Genomic DNA, 13,093 nt, shown 5'->3' with positions numbered 1-13,093 from the left:
ATTCTCTGTCCAGCGTTTTTTGTGCAAGACTGAAGGAAGATGCATGTTTGCATGTGAGAAATTGCTGCTTCCCTCCTCTGCCGCTTGCCTGAGGAATCCCACAGCTGCCCTGCTGATGGACGAGATGTCTAGGCAGATTGGGCAAGAGGTCTCAGCTTCTGAATGAGGCCATCTGACCCTCCCTTGGCCACAGAATCGCCTGGGGGCAGGCAGTAAAAGAAACTCAGTGGCTGGCAGCTACATTTCAACACAGAGTTAAGCATGCTTAAGGCCTCCAAAAATCAATCAGCTTGAGGGCACTTAACTCTGCACTGGATTATGGCCAGTTTATAGCATCCATACTGCATTTGAAGAGTGAAAGAATTTTTAAAATATTAATTCATAATTAAGTGTTTTGCCTGTGTGGGAAGAAGATTCCCAAAATGTGACTCTAAATCCCCCCGATTACTATTAATTCACTGCATCAGGGAATATCTCTTTGAGGAGCTTAAGTGTGTGTGAATGCAGGGCTTTGAATGATGTGGTTTGAGGCTCTGGGAATTAGCTCAGAACTAAGAAGGGAGAGGGAGCTTTTATTTCCCCCTTCTAGAAGCTCAGTGGGATTTATGAGCACATATTTCTAGGGAGCATCAGAGGGTTCTAATAACTGCTTGAAAATCTGATCATTGTTCCTCCTTGTCCGTGCCAATTCTTGTGTCTTCACCAGGGTTCAGTGCCTCTGATGAGAACTCCTTGTTGGATGCTGTTGCAGTAGAAGAAGGTAAACTAGATAATTGTGATCTCTGCACTGTCATTACCATGTGCTTGTGACTTTCCTTCACCTAGCGTAAAGTGGTAGTTAAGCCTTTGAAGAGACAAACTGTATCTGATCACTGCTCTCTGACATCTTGTCGAGGTTTGGCCTTGATTCATACCACATGACTAAGAATTAGGCCACAGCAGCCAGCTGGACTTGTAAGGCAGAGAAGAGAGTTAGTGAATGGATCTCATCTAAATTTTCAAAAGATTCAAGTACAAAGGTGACCGATAAGTGGGTCTTTTATGACTGTGGATATCTGCTAAATTCAACATCCTGTTTTGGTTTAATCTAGAGGATGATGAGAGTCTGTGATAAGTGATTTGGTATATTTTGAATGATATAGCCTAAGTCAGTGGTTATTCATGCTTTTTAAAAAATCTATTATTAGATATCTTACTTGCCTTTTACTATAAGGTGCCAGGGTAGACTACAGCAATAAAATAAACAGTTTTGAAACAAGCAAAATAGTCACAACTATAAAACAAGAAAAGTGTAAAACAGTTAAAAACAGTTCCATACATAAAACAATTACAATTACAAATATGAAAACTGTTAAAAGTAGTTCCAGTACAGATGCAGTTTGGGACGAAGTCCTCCATTTAAATGGCTTGTTGGAACTGGAAAGTCTTCAGCAGGTGCTGAAAACACAACAGAGGGAATTCCAAGGGGCAGATTCCAGCACACTAAAGGCCCGATTCCTGTATTGTGCAGGGTTGACCCCATTATAATATGGTATTTGCAGGAGGCCCTCACCTGCAGAGTGCAGTGATTGAGTGGGTATGTAAGGGGTGAGATGATATTTTAGGTACCCTGGTCCCAAGATGCATGGGGATTTGTACACCAGTTCCAGCACCTTGAATGTAACTCAGTAGATAATGCTACCACCCAGGTTTTAGTGTTGAATTCTGCAGTTCTTTCCTTTTCCTTTTCTGAAGAATCCCAGGTGCTGAGCATCCATCTTCCGCCAATGCTCACAGCTTCAGCTCGCCTCCAACCCCCGCCCGGTTCTTCGGCTCAGCCTCTGCGTTCTGCGTTACTAGAAGGGCAAACCCACTACCAAGCCACTGACGTGGAGTGCTCTCCCATCCAAAACAGCCCATGGAAAGAGACCAGTCTGGACAAGCCCTATGAAAAGCCAAAGAAATCCACTGAGCCCAGCAGTGTGCCAAGGTCAAGACCTTTATTCTCTCTCTTTTCTTGCTCTTCTTCGGATATGCCTGCATGGCCTCTGTTAATGGTTATTTGCATGCAGTTAATATGGAAGCTACTGTAGTGTATGTCCATTACTTCGTTTTAAGAACAATAAGCATTGTATTGTTTTGCTGCTTTAGTGTGATTGTGCAATGTTTCCATTTTTTTATTTCCACAAATCCACCTTAAAGTTGCTTAATTTAATAACATGAAATGAAATTGCATGTAAATCCCAGCCAATGTAGGCTTCACAATTGCATTGGGGAAAGTGTCCTTTGAGAACCCCTGACCTAGAAACTTAGTAGTCCAATTAACTAAGCCAGAACAGTGGGCTTTGTAGACCCACTTGAGTCTTGCTTTCTCTTTTTACTCCTGTTTTTCACTCTTAGGGAAGATGAAAGGGAGGGGGATTTGACCCCTGACCAGAGCCTCTCACTCCTTTGCACACAAAGAAAGATGACAGGACTGCAGACAGCTTCTTACTTGATGTTCTTATTGTGTTCTGTTACAGCAGTCCAGGCCTGCTGTCTCAACCCTCACCCAGCCGTACCCCTCAGACGAGTGCTGAGGCATCGCCATGCCACTTTGTTCCTCCCAGGAAGCTGGAAGTAAGGAAACAGGCTGGTTCCAGTGCCCCACAGACACCTGAGTTCCTGGGAAGGAGAGGACAACCTCAACTCATGAGGTACTCTATGGACTTAGGGTCAATTCATGTACTCAAGCAGGTGGCCCTGCCTGTTGTTACCTAATCACTCTTTGAAGTTTGAACATGTCAGACACCTTGGGGTGAGGCTATGTGTACGTTTTGCTTCTATTATCAGGCCTCACAAATGCAAAATTTTAAATTTTTGGGAATCTCAGCTCTCAGTTATTTTTTGTTGTTGTTGTTGTTGTTATTTTGAAAAAAGGGGTTTTCTAGTTCTCCTAGCTATGAAAATAGGCTTGAAGGCAAATGAGCAATGTTTGGGGAAATGTTGGAAGCTAGAGGAGGGGCAAACAGGGTTTCCAGCAGTTAAGGGTAGGGGCTTCAGTGCCCTGCATTGTTTCATGACCCTCCTTTTCCAACTGTGTGCAGAATAAACTATACAAAGGAAGCATATAATAATGCAAAGTAGCTCTAAGGAGATTGCTGGGGCAGTGTAAGCATTTCTCCTTTCTCCTCCCCACATCTGACATAATGTTCTTGGAGTTCTCCTGGCAATTCCTAGAGTGGTTTAACCAGTGCTGTTTTTTCTAAACTCCTCCCTTGTTCTCTTATAACGGCAATGGCGCCCACCTGAGAGGTGCCAGCACTGAGTTCCGGATGGAAAAAGTCCTGGATTTAACAATCAACCCTTCCTTGTAGGGAACTCTAAGAACTGTAGCTGTGTGAAGGGAAGGGGGCCTCCTAACGACTCTCAGTGTGCTGAACCTCCCATAATCCTTAGGGGGAAGTGCTTCAAAGGCGTTAAGGTGGCCATTGTGAGCTCCTGATAGATGGTCTTAACTCTCTCCTTCTGGCCTCCAGGGTGTGTTCATCCCGGGAAGGCTTCGAGTCCCGCGGAAGAAGCGCATTGCCAAGGCGGCGTCCCACCTACTACACTGTCACTGTCCCCGAGTACTGCTTCTCTGTGCCCAAGGCCAACCCAGCCGCCAAGCCCACCTACCACTCCGCCTCAGAAGACAGCAATTCGGATGTCTCCAGCATCTCCTATGCCACCTCTGCCGGTAGCAGCAGCCCTGACATCTCCTTCCTGAAGCCAAGCTCCTCGGTCCCCGTGGAGGAGCCCCTGCAGCCATTCCAGAACCAGACCTCCAAGGGGAACGGACCCGAATACCACTGCCAGTGTCCTCAGAAGCTGCTCTCACCGCTGGGCTACTTCTCTGCCGTAGAATATGACAATCACCTGCTGGCTGGGCGGGAGCTTGGCCACAGCCGGCCGCCCTTCCTGTCCGTAAGCTCCGCCCATTTTGCCTACAAGGAAGAGGCGGTGCCTGTGCGGTTTCACCGGTCGGTTGTTTCCCACAGCAGGGTGGTGCGCACCCCATCTCTGAAGGACTGCTCCCCGATGGGGCCCCGAGTCCTCTCCAAGTCGGCCGTGACAGAAGAGCTAAAATCGTGGCACGAACGGACTCGGCTGCGTAATGCGCGGCCACATTCCCTGGACAGACAAGGGGCCTTTCGCATGCGCAGCGGGCCCGGCCGAGAGTTGCGCCCCTCCTGTTCCATGGGGCAGCAAATTCAGGTGAGGATCTTTGGGCAGGAAGGTGTCTTGGGGAGAGAGGAGCCAGCCTCTTCTTTACTGTTTCTGCAAGAGTTTCCTCAATATTCCAGCTAGACCTGATTAAGGAGAACGTGCTAATGTGCCATGTTCATAGATAAGCTCATTTTCTATAAACAAATGAGTGTAGAAGCCTCTTAACAGGTGTGGGCAATCTGGAATCTGCAGCCCCCAGATGTTAATGGGACTATTAGCCAGCAGGGCTAATAGTCGGCATGATGGGACTTGTAGCTCTCCAGATGTTGCTAGACTACAGGTTTCCATTCCTACTTTACAGGCTGTTAGTATCTGGGCACACGAGGAATTGAAAGCTCTGTGTGTGCGCCCATGTGAATAGGAAAAATGGAGGAAGGCTTTCATGAGTACCAGCAGATCTGTAGAAGTATACTATAGTGCTCCCTCCTGTAAGAGGAAGGCAGGTGCCTCTCAGGTGGGATTCACTTCACTGCTCAGGTTGTTACGTTTCTTTTCAGTTTTTTGCAGCCTGCTATGGCTACCCAAATGTCGACTGTCTTACATATTTGTGGGCAAAAGCTGCTATTTTGGCACACCACCAGAATGTGTGTTGGTGGAAGCAGTATTCGTTCATGGCAACCAAGAGATATGGCCAGCTCTCCGTGAGTTGGAGAGCCATCCACGGGCTCAGGGAAAAGCAGATTCCACAGACTGCTGTCGCCTCGCAAAGGCGCACTGCACTGCTGGGCCTTTTTACAGCTCATGGGCTCGGGGGGGGGGGGGAGGACTGGAGAAACATACACAGCTAGTGGGTTTGGCTGCTTCTTTTGCACTATTTTCTAGCAATGTTGTGAAAAGCTTTTTTATTATTATTATTTTAAAAGTGCATTTACAGGTCCACTGAAAGCACTATGCTTTGGAACAGACATTTGGCACAGCCCTACGACTAATTAGAAGTTAAACACAAATGCATGCAACACTACCACAAATTCAATTTAAAGTAATAAGATAGTGCTTTGGGATGGATTGGGATGGGGACTTGAGAACGGTAGATCATGGGAGGGGTGCCTAAAGCTTTTCCCAAGGGCCATTCAGCTGCTTAAAATCACCACCCCCAGTTTCAGGTGTTTGTTTGCTCTGAGAGCTGTTTGAGTGTTCCAAATTACTCATGAAGAGGAGTCTTCTGGCTCAGAGCCTATAAGAGTTGACTCATGTTTGTGGCAGAGGGGAAATTTCCAAGTTCTCTGCCCAGGTAATTTAAAAAATAATAGAGTTGTATCCAGTGTTAATCCTACTCAGGAGTAGACCCATTGAAGTTACTGGACAAGACTGACAGGCTCCTTAATGGCAGTGGGTCAGCTCTAAGTAGGACAAGCACTGAATACAACACATTAAGTAGTATCCACTTCCTTGAACCTCAGTAAAGTCCAGTAGTCCTTAAGCTTGCTCTAGTTCTTGGTTCTGAAAATGAGATGAGCGCCGAAACCCATAGTCGCCTTTGACTGGACTTAACTGTCCATGGGTCCTTTACTGTATTTTTTACCTGTATGCTTGTTGGGCAGTTTGTTAGATAGGAAAAGGTTATGTTGCTGCTCCTTTGTTCTGATGGTTGGTGAGAACGGCATTGCCTTCTGGCAACTCTGCACGCTGTTCCTTGAGAAACATAGTCAGTGAGAGGAATTCTGAAAGATATGAATCCTGGTGGCGGGGGGGGGGGTTCCGCTTGGAGAATTATGTTCTTTCGATGTGCAAAACTGTTGCACAATGAAGCACAGTTCTCTCCTCCTTGGGCATCTCCCTCGCCTGCAGCACAGGGCAGAAGCCCACAACCATGCGAGCAAGAGCTTGCCCTTGGATTCCTCCCATCCTCTTCAATGCGTGCCTCCCCTCACCTGGAAACAGAGCTGTGAAATTTTAATCAGACAACTCTTTGCTGTGCTAGGAAGCATTCGCATGAGCAAGAGAAGACAGCGACCATAGATTGCACGTTATGTGTTTGTCTAATCCATCTTCAGCACAAGGAAACCACCCAACCACGCAGCATCAGATAAATCCCTGGCAGTTCTATGCCCATCAGTTGGGGCACATGTGCATTTTCAGGTAGTTTTATTTGTGAGTCCTAGAGGCCAGTTACGCTGTTTCCAAACCTCCTTTGGCCAGTTCATTTAAATCTGTGGTCCCCATTCAAGAGATAGGGGAGCTTTACTCACCTAAAAGGAGGAGCCATGAGGACAATCTCCTTGTATAAGCATCGGTTGAAATAGACTCCAGTCCACAAAAGCTCATTACTTTATTAAGTCTTTAAGATGCCAGTTTGCTGCAACAGACTAAAATAGCCACCCCTCTGAGAGTGAGCTCACACTCTCAAGTTTGCAAGTGGGTGCTCCTCTGGACATGCCTGTGAATAATGGGTAGAAACCGTGGAAGCTTCACGTTGATTAATAGTTAGTAGCTGTTTTGGTTTTGCACCCATGCATGGCAATATAAATATAAGAAGCTGCTTTGTAGTCAGTTAGACCATCTTATGCCAATATTGCTACTTTTAAGAGCCTCTTTTAGTCCTCCTTAATGCATAAAGCTATGGCAAGCTCTGTTTATTTGCCTGCAGGGGCTCAGCTTTTTCCGTGTATTCTTTAGGATGCTCTAGACACCTAGTTGTTTTACAGCAGGGATGGGGAGCTTGTGGTCTTCCATTTGTTGCTGGACTACAAGGCCCATCATCTCTGATCATTGGCCATGCCAGCTGGGGCTGCTGGGAGTCCCAGCCTCTTTGGAAGGGCCACAGGTGCTGCAGCCCTGTTGAAAAGTGCCAGAGCACCACCTTTCCATGACTCTCTAGGTGGTGGGTCCTCTAGTTCAACCCCCAAAGGTGAAAGCATGAATGGTAATCATGGCTGGAAAACATCACAGCATTTTAAAGACACTTAATTTAATGGCACTGAATGGAAAGAATAGGAAAGATTGCCCTGGAAACTTTATTTTTACACTGCGCTTAATGGTGGGGGAGGAATTGATTTTATAGGCATGGAGAAACATAATGGGCCACATTTTCCTGAGGCAATCAAGATAGGAAGTGACCATCAGCTGCAACAAATGCTTTTATGTTTGATGAAGGAAACTGTATTTGGTGGTGGTGGGGTTGCTGCTACTGGGGAGATGTGCTGGTGCGGCAGTTCCATTAAGAGGCTCCTTTTTTTAACCTTCCAGGTTCCCCGTGTCCATATCCTGAAACGGTCTCCTGAGGGAGCCCCTGTGCAGGTCTACGTGCCAGAAAATGGAGAAATCATTACTCAGGTGTAGAGACTGCTGAATCACCGTGACTTCCTGCAATTCGGCAATGTCAGCAGGCTGGCTGCCTAGACCGACCTGTCTCCCCATTCCAGGTTGGAAAGACGAGGCTTGTGTCAAACTTTGGTGCGTTCTTCGACCATCTGATCCTGCTTTATTAAAGAGAACACTTTAGGGGCTATTCTGCAACCTATGTGAGACTATATAGCTCAGTCTCTTCCTTTGTTCCTGTGATGAACTGATGCAATAGACTACTGTAACAGACAGCTAGGTTTTCTGTCCTGTGCGGAATACAGAGCACAGCAAGATCCCTCACCCCTCTTAACTAGTGTTTGCTTGTCTGCCTATTTATTCACGTCTGTCTGTGGTGGAAAGATCTTGGGAGCCGGCTGTAGGTTATGAAAGCAAGAACTTGAGAACTTTTTATAGCTTTTCAGAAAAGAGCCAAGCCTGACTACATGAATTTTCTTTCCCCCACGGAAGCAGAATCTGCCTGCCCTCACATGTGCTAGATGTGGAGCCTCTGTTGTCTTCTTTATTCTTGCATAAAGTAGTGTGATGTAGCAAACAGGCAATGGAGGCAAGCAAGCTTCCCCAAGTGTAGTTTGGTGCACATGCCCTTTCCCTATTGTTTTCACTTCACAACTGCTTTTCACAGCATTTGCCATGTTCTTGGTTCTGTATCTACATCACAACGATTCTTAAAAGGAGCCCTTTTCATGTGTGGCTCTATCTTTGTATGAAACCCATCACTTCGTGGAAGGGGTTTCTCATTATACAAGCATGTCACAAGGAACTGAGAGTGACTCTGTTTGGTCTCAGCCCAGATCCTTTTCAACTTACAAGTCATGGCAAAAAAAATGGGCATAAGCCTTCGTGCTTTTAAGGCTAGAAATGTCAGTTTTGAAAAAGAAAAGCAGATTCTCCTGATGCCAGGTTTGTACTTAATTTGTCGTGCAATCCTAGACTGGACAAAGACAAGATGTTTTGCTTAACCTCTACTACTTTCTATGGGGTCTTTTCTAAGTACCCGTCTCTCTTTAATACTGGTCTTTGCTTCTGGGGTAACCTAGGGATGTTAAAGCACTAATTATGGTATCATGATGATCAAGTGTGTGTGGTATTTGCAACCAACACTGTTCTTAATATTAACTTATTTGTACAAGGTTTGCCAGTGGAGGGAGAGGGAATACCGTATGTATGATGTGCAACTATTAAAGTTACTTGGACTCAGCTCAAAACAGTGTTAAATCTACCTGAACATTTTTATATTGAATAGGATGCTTTTTCTGAGTCCTTGTGTGTTCTAATCCTTGCAAGTCATCATTTGGGAATTGCCTCTGTTTTAATTACTTCTTTAGAAACAGTCAAAAACAATGTTTTGTTGTTGCCCCAAAGTGTGCTGTTAATTAAGTACAGAAAAGGCAAAAAGCCAGGTCATGAAGATACAGTTATCAGATGACACTTAAATTCTGGCCAGGCTCGTTGCTTCTGGGTTTGTTTGTTTTTAACTTCCTAGATCAGAGCCACTTGCTCATACCTATATCAATATCCATTTCCTCATCAGCTCAATCTTCGTACCACTGAAAGAGCCTTTTGAACTTACACTTAATGGCCTGTTTTATTTTTATTAAAAATAATTATTCTCAGATCTTGTTTTGATGTTTATTTATTAAGAGGAGGAACAAACACATTCATTGGAAAACCATGTACAGCAGGAGCTTTAAATAACTTACACTATTTACATAGCGGTATAAAATAATTACACACCTTATCATGTACACACGCACACACACATACATACGTGTGACCATTTTGCCTGATGGTACAAAACCCCCAAAGAAGCCCTGAACACACACGCCAGCCTTGAGGGGGAGAAAACACCTTTCAGGGCAAGAAAAGGCACCTGTCAATTGAAACATGATTATATATGTATACATAAACCAAGAGGTGGAGCAAACGGGCCTATGGTGTTGATGCACTTTAGGGGGGCGTCTTTCACCCCAGGTCCTTTCTTGGAATGCAGGGATGGTGCATGTTATCCTACCACCAGCAGCAAAGCCTTAAGAACACCAGGAGAATCTGGCAGAGATTTTCCCAGGGCTGCTAGATGAATCAAGCAGGTTGTGCAAACCCACTTTTGAATCTCGTTAATGACAGTGTCCTCTTAATGAGCATGCACATTTACTCCCAAGGGCTACTCAAAGCAGTCGATGTTTTCAGCTTGCTTATTCTGACCCTTCCCACCTTGTGCTTCACGTAACTGTTCATAGGAGGTAAAATGGCTCTCCTGGTTTGCACCCAATTTCATTTGCAGGGTTTTGCACTTTGTCACGTTGCTTGGATCAGGACTGTTAAAAAATAAAGAGAAGGGGGTAGCTTCTTCAATATGAGAAAAAATAATCCCATACCTAAAAAGCTAGCAATAGCACTGAGGCACATGGGACTATATGGCAATATGGTCAATAATTTAACAGTTAAGCAGAGTGCTGTCGGGCACAGTGCTTTCAGGTATATCAAGTAATACTTTACAAGACATTTCATATTTCTTGTACTAAACAGACTTCCTCCAAGGAAGAATGGAGGAAGTTTTAGGTGAACTGTGTGCAGCTAATTCACAATGTATTCCTAGAATATATTTTTTTACAGGCAACTACATTCACAGGTGGACTACAAGCTTCTGAAAATATCGGACAAGATATCTCGTGTAGCCATGTGAAGGCGTGGGGATTGTGCTGATTTCATTACCGATGGAAGATGGTCCCTCTTCCAAGGCTTGAATCACTTGGACCTCTCTGTTATTCTCAGTTGAGAATGCTAAGTCACGAGAAGACTGCAAAGGACACAGTGATTCAATAAATATCAGTCTTAACATTTAAGAAGAGCTTATTAAAATTGGTGCTGCTGGTGGACACAGTACAAGCGGTGAGCTTGAATGTAAATCGGTCAACAGCAAAGGCAAAGCACACTTGCTTTCACCTTGCCTTCATCTCACTTTTGGGACTTAGGGGTCAGTGGTAATGTGCGTTCCCCAGACTAATTCAAGTTTTATTAACATAAAAAACCCCCGAAGAGTAGAACTAGACACCTTGGACCATGAGGTAGGTTAACTCAAAACAAGCCCTCACCCTTTTAAAATTTCACTCATGCGCGTGCACATATACACAACCCTCTCCCTCTTGCTCCCCCAGCCCCAAATAATGCACAAGACAATACACAGAACCTTTTGAACACCCATACAGAATTACAGTACAATAACCTACTCCCAATGGAAGAATCTGCAGCTTCACTGCATGGAGTGGATGAAGTTCACACCCAAACCCAGTTTATTAGAGCAGAAGACTCCTATAAACCAGGGGGCAGAGCTGTGGAATGGTCCACCAGTGTGCTGCTTACCCCAAGTCTGCTGGTTGAGGCATGAACTTGGTCCTTGGTCAGGAGAGCACAATGCATGTCAAAAGTCCATTTATACCACATATTAACAACCAAGTGAGGAAACGAAGGTTTTGAGGAGTGCTCTGTGACTCTCCAGTGAGGGCTGGGACAGCCCTGCTGTGTTACACACAAACAGAAAGCTTCATCTCTTGCAAAGTGATGCTCACACAGGGTCCATGAGAACACTTAAGTAGGTTGAAACTCCACCAGTGAAAATTCAAGTTGATTGAAGCACAGAGAGAGAAGCTTCTCCTGCTTATTCGTTGCAGAGTCTATTATAAAGACATGAGTATTGACGTGAACGGATGCCAAGCAGGTGTAAGTAAACAGGTGATGGGGCAAGACTAAGAGGGCAAGTCTCATCATCCCACATCTGGGGAAATGTGAACTCAGGAACGCATCACCACACGCTTGTTCAAGTGTTTCTTACCCTGTTAAAAATCTAAAGAAAAAACTCACACATTTCTGTTCCAATACTTAAAAGGGTCCTTTCTCCACCTGAGGGGAGAGAGTCAATTTCTGTTGCCATTATTATTTTCTCGTATTGGAACAGGACAATGTAAACAGCTTCACAGATTGAAATAATGCATGTTTTCCCCCAGGCTGCCTGTGAAGACTTTCCCAGGGAGAATCCAAAAACATATTCCAGGAGCTCACATCTTTTTTTTCCCCTCCTGGGATATCTAGCACTATGAAAAAAGGGACCAGCATTACAATTTCAAGTCTGAAGCTGGAACACAGAAAGAAACCATTCTTCCAAACTAACAGAAATCTTGATTCCACAGTTGAAGAAAAAGTGATAATCCAAATGCCATATTATCCATCACCCATTTGACAGGCCTCACTTATACAGTAGAGATTTTTCTTTTTTATGTTCTCTTGGTAGGGCTCTAAGCATTTGAAAATGAAAACCTTTGGCGATTCTACTTTTGGAGTGAAAACTGAGAAATATCACATGTGCTTAACATTTAAAAAAAGGTGGCTAACTTTGCCACCCACCCTTCCCCCCTTCATAAAATCACACACACACACACACACAGCCCATCAGTGGTGGAAATAAGAGAAAGGAAGCCAGCGCATTAACACTCATGAAAGATCTAACTAGAACAAGAAATACCCTCTAAAACACAACAATCAGCTATGCAGGAAACACATCCAGGAAGCAGCTGGCATATTTAGATTTCCTCTGGTCAGTTTCACTGTTAAGCTCTGAAGGAATGCCATAAGCAGGGCACATGCGGCCATAGGAGTCGATGGGTATGGATTGCTCAGGCGTGATGGAGTGAGGAATGAGGTTTCTTGCATCTTTCCTTGATAAACCTCCTTGGTCTATGAACACCTAAAACCACCTATTTTGCAGAGCTTCTCACATAGCCTGGGGGGGGGGGTGTGCCTGTTTGGGTGGCATGTGGATTCTGATGGGAGAAATGCTCTCAGATGCCTCAGCTTGACCTTCCTCCTTGGCTGGCAATGCCATGGTGGGAGTTTCACAGTTCAGTGTCATTGCAAAATCCTACCAAGCAAAGAGACATGGAGCATGGAAACTGGAAAGGAAAGAAGACTCCCTCGCACCATCCAACCAACTCACTCACTGGGGCACATGGTACCAAAAAGCCAGGGTGCCATCTTTTCCTGAAGCCCTGAGTGTGTGAGATTCTGGTAGGAAGCCAAGCACGTCCTACCCTTGCAAGCCAGATTCAACAAGAGCGCCACATCTTGTCTTCTCGTGACCTCCACCACAGTCACCATGTCCAAGTAGTTCCCCCAGGTTCTATCTAGGTTGTGCTGTTCAGTAGCTTCCTTGCACTCCAGAGTTTCACTGTCCAGTCACTGGGGAATGAAGAGGAAAAGGTGGGAATATGACATTTAGAAAGTCAAGAACCAAACACTGAACAAGCTCAGATAAAGGGAAAATGGAGGTGCAAACCACAGATTACATAAATAACATGCTTGTAAAAAGTGTGCTTAGTAGATAGGTGAATATTCATTTTGAAGGAAAAGCAGCCACATGGGCTCCCAATCTGGACCACACTCCTTAATCTGGGCACTGTGCTGATTTCCCACCCAAATCCTTCCCCTCCTGCCTTTCACTCTCTTGCAATGCCCAAGGATACCATGTAGGCACATGGGCTATTCCAGAACAAATGCCCTGTTTAAAGCAAGA

The 13,093-nt window shown here is 45.0% G+C and overlaps 2 protein-coding genes across 8 annotated transcripts in view; one reads left to right on the top strand and one right to left on the bottom strand.

The window, feature by feature from the left end:
• Positions 1-9,143, top strand: part of INAVA (innate immunity activator) — a 42,219-nt gene extending 33,076 nt beyond the window's left edge. For all 3 annotated transcript variants that reach the window (XM_081866614.1, XM_081866616.1, XM_081866615.1), the window contains 5 exons: positions 707-760; positions 1,735-1,969; positions 2,502-2,675; positions 3,498-4,215; positions 7,414-9,143. In XM_081866614.1, the coding sequence (XP_081722740.1) occupies positions 707-760; positions 1,735-1,969; positions 2,502-2,675; positions 3,498-4,215; positions 7,414-7,506 (1,274 nt within the window). In that variant the 3' untranslated portion in view covers positions 7,507-9,143. The remainder of the gene's footprint in view (positions 1-706; positions 761-1,734; positions 1,970-2,501; positions 2,676-3,497; positions 4,216-7,413) is intronic.
• A 2-nt stretch (positions 9,144-9,145) lies between these two features.
• KIF21B (kinesin family member 21B) overlaps positions 9,146-13,093 on the bottom strand; it is a 67,842-nt gene continuing 63,894 nt past the window's right edge. For all 5 annotated transcript variants that reach the window (XR_014157686.1, XR_014157687.1, XR_014157688.1 and 2 more), the window contains one exon: positions 9,146-12,759. Coding sequence is in view for 2 of the 5 variants with exons in the window: in XM_081866600.1 (XP_081722726.1) it covers positions 12,705-12,759 (55 nt within the window). In the remaining 3 variants the exon portion in view is untranslated. The remainder of the gene's footprint in view (positions 12,760-13,093) is intronic.

The sequence above is a fragment of the Podarcis erhardii genome (assembly GCF_964252035.2).
Source record: "Podarcis erhardii genome assembly, chromosome: 6".
NCBI classification, from domain to species: domain Eukaryota; kingdom Metazoa; phylum Chordata; class Lepidosauria; order Squamata; family Lacertidae; genus Podarcis; species Podarcis erhardii.
Note: the sequence above shows the minus strand (reverse complement) of the source record. Positions and strands in the feature narration are given on the sequence as shown.